General features: G+C 42.4%; 1 protein-coding gene across 1 annotated transcript; it reads right to left on the bottom strand.

Moving 5' to 3' along the window:
* Positions 1–6,344: 6,344 nt before the first annotated feature.
* On the bottom strand, positions 6,345–11,492 carry LOC124526938 (5-hydroxytryptamine receptor 3C-like). The gene is made up of 9 exons (XM_047100149.1): positions 11,426–11,492; positions 9,874–10,040; positions 9,447–9,491; positions 8,895–9,004; positions 8,459–8,628; positions 8,107–8,267; positions 7,094–7,298; positions 6,704–6,919; positions 6,345–6,574 (listed from the first exon to the last, which is right to left on the bottom strand). Exons 1-9 carry the CDS (start codon positions 11,490–11,492, stop codon positions 6,345–6,347), a joined length of 1,371 nt encoding a protein of 456 aa, XP_046956105.1.
* Positions 11,493–19,226: the final 7,734 nt, after the last annotated feature.

Below are 19,226 nucleotides of genomic sequence, written 5' to 3'. Positions count from 1 at the left end.
GAAAGGGGAAAGGATCAGACCTAGAGTACAAAAGAAACTTTGTTTAGATGGAAGATCATGACAGCCCTAAATAGAAAGTGCTGAGGAAGACAGGAATGACCAAGGGGCCCAAAGCAGGAAAGCACAGGAGAGAGATATTTTCTGTCTAAGGTTTGAAATATCTGCAGTGCTTCAGCCCCACTAGCTCTGTAAGGCATTTCTTCCCTGTTTTAGAAACTTGGCCAGAGGATTGGGTCATGATGCCATGTAGGACCAAAGTATTACTGTGTCTATAGACACACCTGTGGGGCACTGGGCTCCTGGAATGGCTAAGAGTGAAGGTCTTTCAAGTACACCTTAGTTCCACAGGTAGGCTGGGCTACCAGACCTTGGGTCTAGGAAATGAGGGTTAACTTTAAACCTTAATGAAAGACAGCTGATGACAATTGTGCACCTTGCTTTTATCAAGGTTGGCTAAAAAACTGGACCTAAATATATAGGTTGACTTAAAAGTAGGTTTGGCTTCTAGGAAGTGGATATGATAGAGGCAGGAGAGATAGAGCAGGCATCTCCTCTCCTGCTCTATAACCTCCTGGAAAGCGGGAAGCACATCTTGTCCTTCTCCCCACCACACTCCCCAACTCTGCCCAGTGTGTGGCATATAGTAGTTAGCAATCAATAAATGTTAGTTAAATATCTGGCCCATCAGTTCACTGTGGATGGAGAGAGACACACAAGCCTTGGACAGATGTAAGAAAGGTGGTTGGGAACCTAATGGGGATCCTGAGGCCATATCAGAGAAGTTACTTGCTGCTCCCATGGTGTAGCTAAGGTGTGGGTTCCATCTTGGATGTGGTATGGTAGAGATGGGGGTTGGTGAAAGTAGCAGGTGGGATACAGAGGGCTGGAGCCAGGGCCCAGCCTTTTATTTCTGACTGCCCCCCTCTAAGTTTCCAATAAAGGTCTAACCAGGATGACTATTTATTGAGTTTGTGTCATGTGCCCTACACTGGTGTTAGGCACTTTACTTACAGTCTTTTTTTTTTTTTAATGTTTATGTATTTGTTTTGAGAGAGAGAGCATGAGTGCGAGTGGGGAAGGGGCAGAGAGAGAGGGAGAGAGAGAGTCCCAAGCAGGCTCCATGCTGTCAGCACAGAGCCTGATGCGGGGCTTGATTTCACAAACTGTGAGATCATAACCTGAGCCGAAATTAAGAGTTGGACGCTTAACCAACAGAGCCACCTAGTATTGTTATCCTCACAACTGCTTTATGAGGTCAGTGGAATTTCTCCCATTTTACAGATTAGAAAACTGAGGCGCAAAAGGTCAAAATATCTTGGTCAATGTCCACCCAGGTAGAAATAGGTAGAATCCAGATTCAAACCCAGGTTTGATTCCATTGTTCTTTCCTTGCTCTTTTTATTACTCCATAGCTTGGAAGTCTTATGGCCTGGATTATTAGGACCCTAGTTTCCCACAAGTGAAATCCCTAGGCCTAGACAATGCTTGGATTCAGAGGTAAACTGGGGACAGGAGCTGTAACTTTGCAAGTCACAGACACCAATAACTTTCTCCTTAACTTATTCCAAGTAGGATCATGCTGCATGGTCCCACTCATCTGGTTTGGGAATATAGCTGTAACCTGGCAAGGGCAGAATTAAATGGTGGAAGGGGGAAATGAGGGCCATTGTTCTGCAGCACTGATGGATGGCAGTCACACACAGAGGCCATTGGCCAAAGCTAAGGATCCAGGAGTACAGAGGCAGTTGAAACATCCAAACTGCAGAGTGGGTCACTAGCTGGGGGTCAGGCTGGCTATGATGCCTGAAGCAGAAGAGAAGAAAGGTCCTGGGACTCTGAAATGCACCTAGGAAAAGAGTCCCATGGACAAGCATTCACCTTTGACAGGTTCAGGCTCTGATCCTGGGCTCTCTTAAAGTCTTACAACCCCACACTTATCACTTCCTTTTCCTCCACTTCATTTTTCTCACCTAAAAAATGAGTGGGTTGAACTAGAAAGTCAGTAATTCTTTATGTCTACTGCCTCTCACCCACGAGTCGATTTTGCACAATCTCAGTCTGCATGATAAATAGATGTTCTCTGGTGCGTCACGTTTGGTTTTCTAGTTTCTGTAAGCTTGTAAGTGATTTTTAAATCCATATTTTAAAAATAATTTCATCTGTGCTGTTAGCTCAGCATCACAAATGGAATTTAAACATAAAGGGTGAAGCCACTTGTATAAGGTTTTATCCAACAAGTAATGCAGTCAGATTAGAACCCAAGGTTGCCAGATTCCAAAGTCTCTCTGCTATACTATTTTCATACTTGCCATTTGGAAGAAGCAGTACTAATGAGTGACCCAATAAGAGAGGTTACCAAAGGGAGGATCAGAAATTGGAGAGGAGGAAAAGGATGGGCTTGAAATGAAGTCTGTGACTTCACATCCTAGAGTAGACCTGAAGGAAGAGGAGAGAGAGCAAAGATAGTAAGGAGATAATAAATTTTAATGTCAGGTTAATATGGAGCCAAGAGAAAATGTAGAAAAGTTGGAGAAACACTGCTTCTAATAGTTTAGAGAAAAAGGGAGTGAGCACAAATGCGTGGAAGAACCATAGGTAGCACTGCAGGTGAATGGCCAAGGTGAAGAGTGATCATTCAGACACAAGCCATCAGATGCAAGATAGCCCAAGCAGAAACAGTTGCCTATCAGCAGATTTTTCTAAAGATTTTCCTGAATTTTTCTAAGTTACCTTGCAAAGCCTTTCAGTGGATTGCTCCATAACAAGAGGAAAGTCATTAGCACTAAGCGTGCCTATAGGATTCTGTTATAGGTGGAATAGAAAGGCAGAAACCATATCTGTAAATTTTCTGGTAGAGTTCTGGTTTTAAGGTTCCTCATGATTATCGTTTGTGTATTAAGATCGTGTGTTCATATTTTGCTTGTGGAGATGATAAAATCACCATATCATGCCTTCTCTTGCTGAAAAGAGATCTAGCCTCCTAATTCACATTTCAAAAAAAATAAATTGTGTATCTTCTATTCAAATAAAACATAAAGTTATGTGTTAGAAAGCACGTGAAGAAAATAAGCAGAATAATATGTACCATGAAGATGGGTGGGGGGCGCCTGGGTGGCGCAGTCGGTTAAGCGTCCGACTTCAGCCAGGTCACGATCTCGCGGTCCGTGAGTTCGAGCCCCGCGTCAGGCTCTGGGCTGATGGCTCGGAGCCTGGAGCCTGTTTCCGATTCTGTGTCTCCCTCTCTCTCTGCCCCTCCCCCGTTCATGCTCTGTCTCTCTCTGTCCCAAAAATAAATAAACGTTGAAAAAAAAAATTAAAAAAAAAAAGATGGGTGGGAAAACCAAAATGCCACAAATTGATCTTAAATAATTTCAGAACCTCGCAAAAGCTGGGTAAATGGGCTGTTTAGCAAAGTCAAGGATGAGTTTTCAGGTGAGATGACTATCCTGGAATAAGGCATAGGAGTAGATATCCAAAAAAAATCATAGAATATGTATCAGCAGCAAAAATCTAAATCCATAGAGAATACAAAAGGAAGGTGGATTTCCCAGGTGAGATCTGGGGAAATGCATACTACAGAAAGGAGTGGAAAAAGTGCAAGTAGTGAACTTGGCCGGCTGTGGAGGGGGTGGAGGGGAGAGAGGAGGAGTGGGGAAGGCTGAGGGAGGGAGTTAAAAGAAATGTAAAAGAAAGTTTGTCTTTGGGACCCTGATCAGGGCCTTGCTTTTTCTGTTTTAATTCTCCTAAGGTGTTAGCCTGACATGGGACTCCATCCCATGACCCTGGGATCATGACCTGAACCGAAATCAAGAGTCAGATGCTCAACTAACTGAGCCACCCAGGTGCCCCCCTTCCTCAGTTTGGAGGGCAGTGTGGCAGGAGCTGAGAGGCCGGTGACTGGCGTCAGCTGCCCCGCAGAACTCTCATGTAACTAGCTCAGAACACTGGGAGCCCACTCAGTGGCTGTCCCTTCACCTCTCTGTGCTTCATTTGCTTCATTTATTTTATCCCCTTTATTTGAATCTATAAAATGGGGATAATAATACAAAACCACAGTACTAAAACTTAAAGAACTTTGAAAACCAAATGATTTTTCACAAATTATTTGGTGGCAAAAGATGACCTGGACTGATGAGAGTCTATCCACGGTTTTGTTTCTGCTCCCTACTATGAATATTCATAGATCTCACTGCAGAAATAGTAATGTGTTTGATTTCAGGGTGCTGCCCCCTGCCCCATACAGTATGTGCATAAATATTTCCTTTTTAAAATCTGAAAAATTCTAACTTCCAAAACGCATTTGACTCCAAGGGTTTGTGGATCTACAGTTCCCACTTCATAGAGTTACTGTAAGGATTAAATGTGGTTATTTATCTAAGACACTTAGGAGAGTGCCTGCCACATATTCATAACTTAATAAGTGTTGGTATTATTATTAGTATACTGCATCCTTTCTAAGGCCCCCATTGTAGCAAGCTGTGAGTTGAGGAGTTGCGGAAATAATAACAGATACACTAATTTATTTAGGTGGATGTCAGGGCTCCTGATTTGAGCCTAGATTGTGTAGATGCTAGGTTTTGGACATTCCCGGAAGATTGGTGTTGGTGAGGAGGTGCTTGACAGGGCCCTAGAAGCTGAGAAACCGAAGACCTTTCTGGGAAAAAAAAAATGCAGAGAAAAGAAAAGGAGAATTAAGGAACACAACTTGAGTTAGAAAACCATGGGCATGTGCAAGGAGTGATTTGTAGTTTAGCAGGGTGTTTCTGCCTCAGTGCCCCCAGATTCTCATGAAATCCTGTCTGAGTCCTTGTGGAAGGAGACTGCAAGGAAAGAACAAGTGATATCTGGTCCTGGTGACTCAGCATTCAGCCGGGGATATCTGCCCCTGCTGGCTTGGTCTCCTGCAGCAAACACTGGGGAAGGACCCTGGGCCTGCACCACCAACAGCAACCTTTCTAGTGAGCACTGGTGGTCTTGCCACTCTTTAGGCATCTACGGTGACCAGAGGGAGCCAAAGAAGTTTGAGGAAGAGCAGTAGAGAGGAGGAACCAGGGAAATATTGTTCAGTAAAGACCACCATTAATCTCTTAGGCTTACAATAGAAAGTAGTAGAAGAGACAAAAGAAAAGAAATGATTGCTAAAAATAAAAGATTTTTTTTTTCCAACGTTTATTTATTTTTTTTTTGGACAGAGAGAGACAGAGCATGAACGGGGGAGGAGCAGAGAGAGAGGGAGACACAGAATCGGAAACAGGCTCCAGGCTCTGAGCCATCAGCCCAGAGCCTGACGCGGGGCTCAAACTCACAGACCGCGAGATCGTGACCTGGCTGAAGTCGGACGCTTAACCGACTGCGCCACCCAGGCGCCCCTAAAAATTAAAGATTTTGTATGAGTTGTAATTAATTTGCTCTCACATCTGTGCTTTTCTGAACCTGGGGTGTCCAACAAATCATGTCACGGCTCCATGGAACCTCTACCTCCCCCAGACAGCTAGTGGGAGAGATGGGCCAAAAGATAAACACTTGCAAAATCAGAAGGCAAGTTCCAGGAAGGGGAATTTTCCAGTTCATACGGGGGCATTTGTGTTATTCTCAAGTAAGGCAGATGCCATTTTCAAATGTGCTTTCCTTGGCTTCTGCTCTTTCCTTTGCATGATTAAGGGCAGTCAACTTTGATTACAGTGCAGACAGTTAACGGTAATTCGGGATTACGTTAACATCTAGATGCTTAAGGATGAATGAGTCATATGTCAGGCTGTGATGAAATGTTTCACTCTTTAAGTAAGAGATGCCTGATTCTGGCACATTATTAATTTCTAAAGCTTAAATCGGAAAATTGGATTTAGGAGATTTAGCTCTATTTTCTTATAATTCCTTGTAATGGGTTTTGAGCCCTTCTCTCCCCTCTCCTCACTTTCCTAAGTTGCATAATAGTCTTATAAAATCCTTTTTACTTTGTTAATGAGTAGTTTCTGCAAGAAGACTCTCAATCCAAGATTTCTGACACTGTAATATAAGGTAGGGAAGAGCCAATGCTTTCTGCAAAGGGGTTTATTGGGGATGATTCAAATCAAGAAAGTATTCCAGGAACTTGAATCTTGATGAGGCAGGCAGCCATCACTTATGGGAGTGCTGACAGGAGCTGATGGAGTGCAGGAGCAAGGACCTAATCCTGGGAGGCATAGGCAATCATCCAGGTCTGGTCTGAAACCGGACAGAAGGATTGAGCAGAAAACAAGGTGGTTGCCAGGCCTGTGAGGCTGGGACTTGGACACACATGGGAGCTTGGATGGTTTCCAGAGGCAAGAGAAGCCCCAGAACTGAGCTTGCAGATGGGCATTTGCCTAGGTGTTCCAGAGGACGATGACTGTGATGATGGAGGTGGCCATGAAGAGCAGGTAGAGGCGGAAGAGCAGGGTGTCCATCATGTGGCTGAACTCTATCCACAGGTTGACCAAGTGCCGCTTCTGAGCCTCATATTCTTCTTGGGCCCTTGTTGACCCAGGGCACCCATTTAACTCTGCCTCTCTGGGACCTGGCACCTTCCCCACCAACTCCACAGGCTCCTTCACACCTACAGAGATAGAGACTCAGCCATGGGCCATGAAGTTTACCTGGGGAGTGAAGGGAACAGGGAAGGAGGCAGGAGCAGAGGAGTGGAGGTGTGGAAAGAGAATGTGTGGGCAGTGCTGACTCCCCTTACCAGGCAGATGGGTGGGGGTGAGGCCTAGGCCCTTATTTCCCTTCTGGGGTGCAGTGGGGCAGCATTTTGTTGGGCTGGTACAGAAGAGGAGGAGAGAATGGAGCCACTGAGGCATGGGAGGGGGCTGGGTGGTGGCCAGGTGCAACAGGTAGGTGATGAAGATGGTCTCTAGTAGGCTGACCACCATCAGGGACAGACACAGGGCAAAGTAGACACCTGGAGGGAAGATGGGTCAATGTGAGGGCCAGAGGTACCTCCTAGGACTTTGTGTTTCCTCTTTCCCCAGAGGGTCCTTTTCCAGGATCCCTTTTCTGACCAGGTTCCACTGGTTTGTCTCCCTACCCCACGCCCACTTTGCTTTCATTCTCCTGATGGAGGAAGGGACCATACTGATGAGGGGGGTGCCAGTTGCAGGGAGTAAGTCATTCATCATGAGCAGGAAGACGTTGTAGCCCAGCAGAAGTGTCATCTTGAATGGGGCACGATTCTCACTTTCTATTGGCAGGTAGAAGCTGAGGGCGTCAATGGCAACCAGAAAGCCACTGGGCACCAGAAGGTTTATAACATAGAGTCTGGGCCTGCGCCTGATGGCAACCTGGGGGAAGGAGAGAGGGGCGCAAGTGAGGAGTAGGCTGGGAGGCTGCTGAGCCAGTTAAGAGCAAGAGTTAAGATATGTCCCAGACCACACTGTCTAGGAAGGAAATGTTGCCTCAAGTCCCTTTCACTCTCCTGTCTTTCAACAAAGTCATCTTAATCACCACTGTCTGCCTTTCCAGAGTTTGATTCTGCCATGCTGCCTACCACTGAAATGTATCTCATTCTTTCTTGACCCAAGGTGTCAACTTTCTCCACTTCCACTTTTAGCCCTACCAGTGTGCTCTTAGCAGGACTGTGGGACCAGATTCTTAGGTATCATGTGCTTTTTATCTCTGTATTTCTGCTTGCTTTCTCATCAAGGTCTAATCGCTAGTGACTTTGCTGGTGTCCATTCAAGACCAGTGGAGGGAAGGCAAGACAGTGGCAGATAATTTTGAGGTCACCAAGATTTGAAAGCATAATATCCCTAAGACAGTGTTTCATAACTTTTACACCATCTCTTTTTAAAAATAAACTTAAAAACCCTTGCCTTCCATAGAGTTCTGATAGCCATGGGAGATGGAAAGCTCACTCTCACTATGAGTCACTGCCATAGGACCTTTGTTTTTTTCCCCAAGGAGGATTTATTCAATCAATATTTACTGAGTGCCAGGTACTGTCCTAGGTAGTGGAAATTTATCAGTGAAAAAAGTGATAAAAATATCCACCCTCACGGAGCTTACTTTCTAGTGGGAGAGCTTACATTCTGGTGGAGGACATAAGTTATGATTCTTAGAGAAGATCACAGCCATGGCCCCTGAGCTCACATAGAAAATGATTTGGTCATACTGGTTGGTGCCCACAGTCATCTTCATCATTCTCTGGTGGATATCCAGAAGTACCCACTCCCCCTTGCTCCGAATGAGGTCCTGTGATGTGTTCGAAATCTCCTGCACTTTCTTCTCCATGCCCAGGAGCATGTTCTCCACTGCAAAAGAGACCCAGACAACTCAGCCTCCCAAATGTTCCCAAACCCCTTACCCAGACTTGCATTTCTTACCACTTAGCTTCCACACCCCTTTAGGGGAAATCCCCTCACCGTTCCCAGCTTCCTGGCCTCTTCTTTCTCAAAACACTTTCTCTGCCTCTCAATCAGCTACTATACAGAGTCTCACTTACCTGTGTAGATGAATGAGCTGAAGGTGAGTGTGCAGTTCTGTTCATCAAAGGGGAAATAGAAGATGTCCAGGTTACAAATGCTGACCACCCGCATTGGCTTATCATATTTGATGAGACCTTCACTGTTGACATAAACCATGAGACCTGTAGCTGTCTGATCCATATCCATACTGTATGTGAGAAGAATGGGAAGGTGGGTACTGTGAGCTCTCTATCAGTCTTGGCCTTCTTTCTCTCTCAGATCACACCATTCCTGTGCTCTAACCCCACTCATCTGACTTCCCCCTTCCACCTGTCACTGTGTTCTGGGGGTTTTATAAACTCAATTCAGACACTGCTCCTTCTAAACTGAGTCTTTATGTGCCCCCTATTGGTTATATCATCCTCCTTGGAGATAGCGTTTCCTTCCTGCTGTTTTCTCAGTGCCGATACTCACAACTCTTCGATGAAGATATCCGGAAGCCAAAGATTCTCAGCTGCTATGCTGATCTTCCTGATGCCCCCACATTCCTCTGGGTTCCACGTGATGAATGGATTGTACCAGAACTATAGGAAAGCATGGTGTGAGACCAATAGGGTGGGAACTTGTTTTAGTCACACTCTGTCTCTTGCACTTTATATTTCCTTTTTCTCTCATTTCTTCACTCTCCTACCTCCTCTCTGGTGACAGATATCACAGTGCACTAACAAAGTCTTTCTTCTACTTCTCCCTTGATTCTTTCAAGGGAGACCTTGACCTCAACTTTGGAGTCCCTGGTATGGAGCCACTTAGGTATCATCTTCCATGACCTCGGTTTATGCTACCTTCTCCCTGTGCCCCAAGCTGACAGAATAATCAGGAAATTTTGTGTTTTCATTGTTGGTCTGCTTCCATTTGAATTTATCTAACTTGTGGGTATTCTAAGCTTTATCCATTGTAAACTGCAAAGTTGGACCCAGCAGTGGGAAAAGGGAGGTACCACAGTTAAGGGGAAAAAGTCTATCATACCATGTTTAGCCATAGGAAAGATGTCATCAGTTGAAGCTGTGCATCCTGAAAAAACAATTTTCACCTGGGATCATTGCCTCCATGAAGTCAAGTCCAATGCCACCATCCACCTCTTTCTCATTCCATGGCTGTTCTATGTCACAATTATGATTTTTAATCATAAACCACTGAAAAATGTAGGTCAAATACTCCAGAGTACATGGAAAACATAGTTTAAAAAAAAGGCAGTATAAAAGTACATTGGGGTCATGTTTCTTATGGAATAGTCCGAAAAGGGACAGATTTTACCTGCTATGATGTCACTGAAACATGCCCTGTCATATCTTCCCACCTCATGGAATGAGATTTTCATTTTACAAAATTCAAGTGAGGAACCCACCACCGCTTGCCACTGATCAGCACATTGCAATGTTGAGCCAGGACTCACCACTTCCACAATGGCTGACATAGTGAAGGAGATGTTGACACGAGTGGGGATGCTATAGTTGATGACTGGACGGAAGGCCTTTCTGTCAAACACTGCTTGGAAGGCGACAGGATCCACTCCATGCCGGTCAAAGCCTGAGCAATTGATGGTGAATGTGTCTCCTCTTCCTGAAGAGAGCAGAGACCCTGTGAGAAGAGTGTCAGGGCTGGGGGCTAGGTAGCATTTCTGCACAAAGAAAACAGGGGGCATGGGAGAAGTATGTGAGCTCCTCCTTCCTGGACCAGGGAGTGTGGGCTGGGCTGGTAGGCAAATGGTGGAAGTTGATGAGGTGAGCTGAGTCAGGGCTCCATCCTCAATTCCTTTGTTTCTGTCCACATGCAAAATTTTTCCAAACATGTAGGCAAACTCAGCCTTGACCACCACTTTTCAGTGTCCTGCTGAATCTCACCACAAACTTCTCCACCTTCACTCAGTGTCCTTCCATTGCTCATCTCTGTCCTTGAGCCATCTGGGTGATGTCAGTGACAATATTTGCAATCACAGTTCTCCTCACTATATTAATGCAGCATAGATAATCATAAATTAATGATGAAGGCAATAATCAGGTAGGTAGTAGGAGGTATGTGGGACCCTAAGGAAGGAACTCAGTTTTTCAAGTTAATAAGGATTTACTGTACCTCTACTATGTGCTGTGATTGTTCTCGTCTGAAACACAGTGGTTATCACCAGTGAGACTACCTTAAAGAGAGTTCCTTGATTCCCATCTTACACCTAACCCTTTTCTAGGATTAGAACTACTTTGTGATGTAGAAATAGAGAATTATGTGATAACATCTTCTGGTAGAGTCTATTCATATCTATCTCTGATATTGTACTAACCCTTATCGTTCATTTTTTCTAGTTTATTTATTTTGAGAGAGAGAATGAGTGAGAGAGAGAGAGAGAGAGAGGGAGAGAGAGAGAACCAGAAGGAGGAGGGGCAGAGAGAAGACAGAGGATCCGAAGCAGGCTCTGTGCTGACAGCCGAAAGCCTGATGCGGGGCTCAAACTCATAAGCTGTGAGATCATGACCTGAGCCAAAGTCAAATGCTTAATGGACTGAGCCACCCAGGTACTCCCTCATCATTCATTTTCAATAATGAATGAGAAAAATAACCTACACTGAAAATTTTTACTAAAAATATTTCCCTTTTTCATGACAGACCTTCTCATCACCTTCTTCCCTTTAGAATTTTCTCTGTTCCATTTAATTTGATTCAAGAGAGCTGAGAAAGAATCTTCTTCTTTTTAACATTAGTTGATACTCAGAAACCATGTGGTTAGATTATATGCCTGGAAAGAGAAAGACATGAGAAAAGAGAAGAGGCCCAGTAGAAACATAGGGACAGAAGGATCTTACAAAGAGGTACAAAGCTATCAGTGTCTTGAGTTTTCATTTTTACCTCGATGAACATCCAGACATTGACTATCTAGGATTAATAAAAATTAGTCTGGTTTGTCTGTTTCTTAGAAGTTGTATGTTTGCTTTGTTCTTGTTCTTGTCCCTTCTTACCTTGAAGCAGCAGGTGGAGAATGAGACAAAGGAAGAATCCATGTTCATGGAGCCAACCTCTTTCCATCTTCTTCTCTTTGGCTCTTCTCTGAGATAATGTTGATCTCTGGGGACTTAGTGATGATGTTGACCTTAAAAGACCACAGGCCACACCTTGAACCCTAGTTTTGAATAATACATGTATCAGGTGGCATTAGCCGTCTCTCTAACAAGCACCGCTGACAAGAGAGTGTCACAGAGGACTAGCCCACCCTGTGCTCTAACTGGGCCTGAATCTCATCTCCAAAAGTAATCTGGAAAATCAGTTAGGAGAGGGGGAAGAAAAAATATCTGGTCACTGGAGCAGTGCTAATAGTCTCCTCATACTTTAGAATCACTGTGGCCTGCAATGCATCATAGACAAGGCACATAATAATTGCCGTTGCTTTCAAGTGGCACATGCACTTATTTTTTTTATTTTTATTTTTATTTTTTAACTTTTATTTATTTTTGAGACAGAGAGAGACAGAGCATGAACGGGGGAGGGGCAGAGAGAGAGGGAGACACAGAATCGGAAGCAGGCTTCAGGCTCTGGACCATCAGCCCAGAGCCCGACGCGGGGCTCGAACTCACGGACTGTGAGATCGTGACCTGAGCTGAAGTCAGACGCTTAACCGACTGAGCCACCCAGGTGCCCCCACATGCACTTATTTTAACCTTGCTACCATCTTTCAGAAAAACTGGGGCCTCCTTTTTATAATCAACTTCAGACTTTGAGGTTTTAAACATGACTTCAGTACTGGCTAGTCTCAGCTTTTGATTTTGTGAGCGTGTCAAAAGCAACCCAGATCTCCTGGATGGAAGGAGTGATCAGTGAGGTAGAGGGGAGGTGGTAGAGACAATGCTATTTTTAGTAGAAGTTGACTGATGAGAACATGAAAGGAAAGCTTGCAAATTCATGTTGTTTAGACCCTGCTGTTTTTTATAAGAAATTAGTTAGTTGTCAACATTAAAAATTGGGAGATTTCATGCAAGACCTATATTTCTGGCTTGATTTAAAAAGTAAGATCAACCAATACTGGGCTCACGTTTTTGCTTGGCAACAATTTGCCAAAGCTAATGGTTATGCTGTTTGGATGGAACATTCTCTCTAGATCATCACAGTCTGTCACCAACTATTGATTATTCCTGACCAGCTCCCCTCATGTATGTTACCTGCTTATCCTCTGTAGGTGTTTGAATTTGCCTCTGAGTGTTAAGATTTACTTTCTCGTGTAGTCTTAAAAGAGCCTTGGGAAGTAATTTCAACATACCATGCCATGCCTAGATGATCACAGGTCTTGTCAGATTTAGCATGTACAAATATTTGATTCATGGTGGAAACCAGACATGTTATGGTTAAGTGGGCCAAAGTCATCAGAGGGTTTAACCTCTTTTATTCTGGAATTAATTCCATTAGAGAAGGCTCCAGAGAGAGTAATGAGTGGCTTAGAGAGCAAAGAGAGCAATTGCTTCAGTGAAGAAGTTTATGGCCTGAGCTGGAACAATAAGGTAGCAAAGGTTTCCTTATCTCTAATATTGGGGTTTTATGTGGTTAGGGATAATGTTTGTGTGTTACCTTTTCTGTTCTAAGCAATTACTGAATTGAAACAGAAATAACAGTAAAAATGGCAATAATAGTAGCTGTTATTGTTACCCTGGCTCTCTTGAGATTGTTCAGGTTGTTTCAGCCTGAATGGAATCTTCTGGATTCCAAATGTCTGGGTTGACTGAAGCAACCCTGGCTGCTGTGGGCATCAGTCTTTTCTCTCAGCCTCACTCAGCTGTAGGTTACCATAAAGGTCGTCCCTCACTCCGTAGGAGCCCTCTTCATCATTTGAGAATCCCTTCTCCTTTGGGAAGTTTCTTTTTTCTTTCTTTCTTTTTTTAAAAGATGGCTTTATTTGTTTGTTTGTTTGTTTGTTTGTTTGTTTAAGAGAGAGGGCACAGTGAGCAAAGGACAGAGAGAATCCCACAAGGGGCAGAAAGGGAGAGAGAGAGAGAAGCAGGGGCTCACCGGAAGCGAGGCTCATGCTCACCTGATGTGGGACTCTGACTCACGACCGTGAGATCATGATGTGAGCCGAAGTCCAATGCTTAACGACTGAGCCACCCAGGCACCCCTTTAGATCAGTATTTCTCAAAGCATTTTCTTGCAGAACACTAGTTCCACTGGATGTTAAATTCTTTTCTAAAAAAATTATTTTTGTTATTTAAACTTCAAAGAGGTCTGAGAAACAATGAATTAAATAAAGCTAAGCAGAGTGTTTTTGTTTGTTTGTTTTTTTTTTTACTATAGGATTCCTCAGAGTATTTAGCTAAAATGTTAATGTGACTTGAATATCATATGTATAATTTCCCAGACTTAGTTGACTTTGAGAATTTCTTTTTCTCAGAATATCTTGCAGGAGTAGTACTTCATCTACTATTTTGGGGAAACAATGCTTTAGGTGAATAGAGTAAATGTAGAAGAAAAAAACTTGAAAATTCTATAGATAGGGTATAGAATGCAAGCAACATATGTATAAATCAATCAGGAAATTAAAGAAATAAACTAGATGAGTGTTTTCAAAAGTTTTTTCAGTCTTTATTTATTTTTGAGAAAGAGAGAGAGAGAGTGAGAGCAAATGGGGGAGGAACAGAGAAAGAGAGGGAGACGCAGAATCCAAAGCAGGCTCCAGGCTCTGAGCTGTCAGCACAGAGTCCAGCCCGGGGCTCAAACTCATGAATCATGAGTTCATGACCTAAGCTGAAGTTGGACACTTAATGGAGTAAGCCACCCAGATGCCCCAATAAGTATATTTTAGGTAAGTATTCTAAACATTTTTTTAATGCTTATTTATTTTTGAAGGAGAAAGAGACAGAGCATGAGCAGAGAAGGGACAGAGAGAGAAGGAGACACAGAATCTGAAGCAGGCTCCAAGCTTTGAGCTGTCAGCACAGAGACCCATGTGGGACTTCAACTCACAAACTGTGAGATCATGACCTGAGCCGAAGTCGGACACTTAACCAATGGAGCCAGCCAGGCGCCCCTTAGGTAAGTATACTAAAACGTGAAGTTTGATTAGAACTGTAAGAACCTACAAGCAAATAGGAAGTAAAATAGATAAAATTTTAAGCTGTTTCTGATTCCGTTAGTAGTATAAACTTGACTGACTTGAAAAGGAATCTTTTTCTTTCTTTTCCTTTAGATCAATTACCTACCAGCTGTAGATCACATGTCATTCGCCTAGATCCAATTTTAGAATGAGAGTTTAAAAACATATTTTGGGGGGCAGTTGGCGGGCTCAGTCAGTGGAGCATGTAACTCTTGATCTCAGGATTGTGAGTTCAAGCTTCATGTCGGGTGTAGCGATTACTTCAAAAATAAAATAAAGTATTAAAAAATAAATTAATTAAATAGATAAAATGTCTTGGTATTGTTACTTCTCAAATGTGCTCAGACAGTAACATTTTATTTTTTATTTGATTTATTATTATTATTATTATTATTATTTTATTTTAGAGAGAGTGAACAAGCAGTGGAGAGGAGCAGAAGGACAGAGAGAGAGAATCTTGAGCAAGCTTCATGCTCAGTGCAAAGCCTGATGTGGGGCTTGACCTCACAACCCCAGGATCATGGCCTGAGCCGAAATGAAGAATCGGTTGCTCAACCAACTGAGCCATTCAGACACCCCCAAAGTAACATTTTAGTAGCTAAAAAGCAATACTAATTTTTCTCATTGGTGGTCTTATAATCAATCAAGTATATAATTTGTGTTTTAAGAGTACATACTTTTTCCTCATGGTATTCAATAGATGAGTTACTTTGAGTGAAAAATAAATACAGCCTTCACAGATTTCTAGTTTTCCTAAACAAATATTCATGCCAAAAATGTTATCACAAACAGACTGAAGTGGTTTATCTCGTCTCATCAGAAGCCCATATTTATAAAGCAAAAACATGCAAGAAGTTTTGGGGAGTGACTGGGAGTGATTCCTGCAGCCTGTGACAGCCTGTTTTAGAAAGAAGGCTCCATTTTGGCTGCACTCTTTATCTTTGGCTCTTCTGGTTTAGTGGGACCCTGTTTAGTGGGGCCTCCCACGTTGGTGTCTGACAGGTGCCCACTCCATACTTCTCAATAATGTGGGAGAATCTCCCCTGCACATCTAACCAGGAGAGGCATCAGACATGCTCTCTGATTTTATTCAGTTGAGTAAGTAACCATTAGCTGTCATTCTGGGAGGTTTACAATCCCAACGCTGGTCTATGGGCTGTGATGCTTATTTTAGTTGAATAGATTTAGGTGGTTGTTCCAGGTGGAAGGAACAGCTTAAGTAAAAACATGGAAATCGCAGTGTTTTGAGGACCTCAGATTTGAGTAGGAGAGTAACAGGAAATGAAGCTGTGGTATTATGTGGTGCCAGATCACGGAAGGCTTTGTATACCTAGCTGAAATTTGGTTTTATTCTATCACTCAGTGGTTCCCAAAGTTGAATAAGATTCAGACCTCTTTTAAGAGAAACAAGGGGCACCGTGATGGCTCAGTTGGTTGAGCATCTGACTTCAGCTCAGGTCATGATCTCATGGTCTGTGAGTTTGAGCTCCCCCCACCAGGCCCTGTGCTGACAGCTAGCCTGCTTCAGATTCTGTGTCTCCCTCTCTTCCTGCCCCTCCCCTGCTCACGCTGCTTCTCTCTCTCTCAAAGTAAATAAACATTAAAAAAAATTTTTTTTAAAGAGAAACAAAACTCCTAAACCCCTGATGTTAACTTGAATTATTTATAATATCACTTAAATATTTATAATCATAAAATCATGTATAAAGTCCTTATACTTATAGCTCTTATAAGATAAAATTATATATTAGATATTCTACAAATTAGAATTTTTTATTTGATTTATAAAAAAAAAAATGTTACTGTCCGAGAACATTTGAGAAGTAACAATTCTAAAAATTAGATATTCTATAAATTAGAATAAATTTATAAATTATGTACATACAAGACTGTAGAATCAACAGAACATTAATGTGGTAGATAATATTGTTTTATTAAAATTAGATAACTGCTGTCCATTTCCCTATCTTTTTTACAAGGAGCTAGTTTTTGAACACCTATCTGTTATTTTATTGGGTCAATATGATAGTGCATGTCAATATAACCGTACTTAACGCTTTTTTAAAGCAATTCTTCATTTCTTTCTCACTACTACCTTTACTGCTAATTAGTTGAGATGTTATTACTACGAAGGTGAGAAGTGTGTAATTCTTTCCTTCATAAAGTGGCTATGTGATATGACTTACCATAACGTGCCTCTACTGCTGTGTACTGTATGAACACTCAGCTTCACCCATTGCAGTTCTCTATTGAAAATACTGTGAAATCTTTGTCTATATAATATGCAATGTCATTTGGCTTTCATATGGCATTGTTGACATCTTTTTTTTTTTTTTTTAGTTTATTAAAAAATTTTTTTTCAATTCCAGTATAATTAACATATTAGTTTTAGGCTATATTAGTCTTAGGCTCTGTTGTGATTTGACAATTCTATATATTATTACTCAGTGCTCATCATGATGAGCATGCCCTTAATCCCCTTGACCTATTTCACCCACCCCCTCCCCCACCTACCACCCCTCTGGCAACCACCAGTTTTCCATATTTAAGAGTCTGTTGTTTTGAGGGGGTGTCTGGGTGGCTCAGCCAGTTAAATGTCCTACTCTTGGTCTTGGCTTAGGTCATGATCTTACAGTTCATGAGTTTGAGCCCCACATCCGACACCATGCTGACAGTGTGGCGCCTGCTTGGGATTCTCTTTCCCTCTCTCTGCCTCTCCCCTGCTTGCTCTCTCTGTCTTTCTCAAAATAAGTAAGTAAACTTGAAAAAAAAGGAGTCTGGTGTTTTGGGGTCACCTGGGTGGCTTAGTTAGTTAAACAACCTACTCTTGATATCAGTTCAGGTCAAGATCTCCCTATCATGTGATTGAGCCGCGCATGGGGCTCTGCACTGAGTGTGCAGCCTGCTTGGGATTCTCTCTCTCCCTCTTTCTCTGCCCATCTCCCACTTGTGAGCATGCTTTCTCTCTCTGTGTCAGAATAAAAAACTAAACATTAAAAAAAAAATCTGACTTTTGGTGGTCTCTTTTTTCTTTGTTCATCTGTTTCTTAAATTCCACATATGAGTGAAATCATATGGTATTTGTCTTTCTCTGATTGACTCATGTCATTTAGCATTATACCCTCTAGATCCATCCATGTTGTTGTAAATGGCAAGATTTCATGCTTTTTTTATGGCTGAGCAATATTCCTTTATATATATATACACCTATGTGTATATATGTATATATATGTGTATATGTATATATATGTATATATGTATATATGTATATGTGTATATGTATATATATGTGTATATTTGCATATATAATCTTCTATATAAATCTGTATGTATATATATTTATAATCTTCTATATTTATATTCTATATTTCTATTTTATATAAAATATAAAATCTTCTTTATGCATTCATTTATGGATGGACACTTGGGTTGTTTCCATATCCTGACTATTGTAAAAAATGCTACAATAAACATAGGGGTGTATATATCTTTTTGGAGGTGTTTCCATTTTCTTTGGGTAAATACCCCGTAGTGGAATTAATGAATAATATGGTAACTTTATTTTTAATTTTTTTAATGTTTATTTTTGAGAGAGAGTGTGTGTGCAAACAGGAGAGAGGCAGAGAGAGAGAGAGAGGGAGACAGACTCTGAAACAGGCTCCAGGCTCTGAACTGTCAACACAAAGCCTGACATGGGGCACAAACTCACGAACCATGAGATCATGACCTAAGCTGGAGTCGGAAGCTCAACTGAGCCATCCAGGCGCTCCTGCTTTTAATTTTTTGAGCAAACTCCATACTGTTTTCCACAGTGGCTGCACCAATTTTGGAATTGTTGATATGTGAAATCCTTTTCTCTTTTCCAAGTTGCCAAGGGGGCACCTGAATGGCTCAGTGGCTCAGGCCATGATCTCACAGTTGTGAGTTTGAGCCCCGCATCAGGCTTGCTGCTGTCAGTGTGGAGCTTGCTTTGGATCCTCTGTCCACCCCCTCTCTCTGCCCTCCCCTGGCTCTCTCTCTCTCTCTCTCTCTCTCTCTCTCTCAAAAAATAAACATTTAGGGGCGCCTGGGTGGCCCAGTCAGTAGGCGTCCAACTTCGGCTCAGATCATTCCAACTTCGGCTCAGATCATGATCTCATGGTTCGTGGGTTTGAGCCCCAAGTCGGGCTCTGTGCTGACAGCTCAGAGACTGGAGCCTGTTTCAGATTCTCTGTCTCCCTCTCTCTCTCTGTCCCTACCCCGCTCCCTCTCTGGCTCTCTGTCTCTCTCTCAAAAATAAATAAACATTAAAAAAAAAAAAAGAATTCTCCAGGTGCCTGGGTGGCTTAGTCGGTTAAGTGACCAACTTCAGGTCACGTCATGATCTTTCAGTCTGTGAGTTCGAGCCCTTCATCCGGCTCTGTGCTGACAGCATAGCCTGGAGTCTGCTTCAGATTCTGTGTCTCCCTCTCTCTCTCTCTTCCCTTCCCCTGCTCACGCTCTCTCTCTCTGTCTCTCTCTCAAAAATAAATAAACATTAAAAAAAAAATTTAAGTTGCCAGAGACCGCTAAAGAGGTTTATTATTCTCTCACACTGTTGTTTCTGTGATGGCAAGTAAAATATTCACTTTATTAGCTAACTTGAAAAAAAAGTCTTATTTCTTGAAAATGACTTTCATTGTAAAATTGATCTGCAAAAGTGAAAT

This window comes from Lynx rufus, unplaced genomic scaffold, assembly GCF_022079265.1.
Source record: "Lynx rufus isolate CCGP_SWC_20201006 ecotype Redwood Valley unplaced genomic scaffold, mLynRuf1.p SCAF_5, whole genome shotgun sequence".
In the NCBI taxonomy this organism is placed as follows: domain Eukaryota; kingdom Metazoa; phylum Chordata; class Mammalia; order Carnivora; family Felidae; genus Lynx; species Lynx rufus.
The sequence above is the reverse complement of the archived record's forward strand: the minus strand, read 5'-3'. Positions and strand labels throughout refer to the sequence as shown.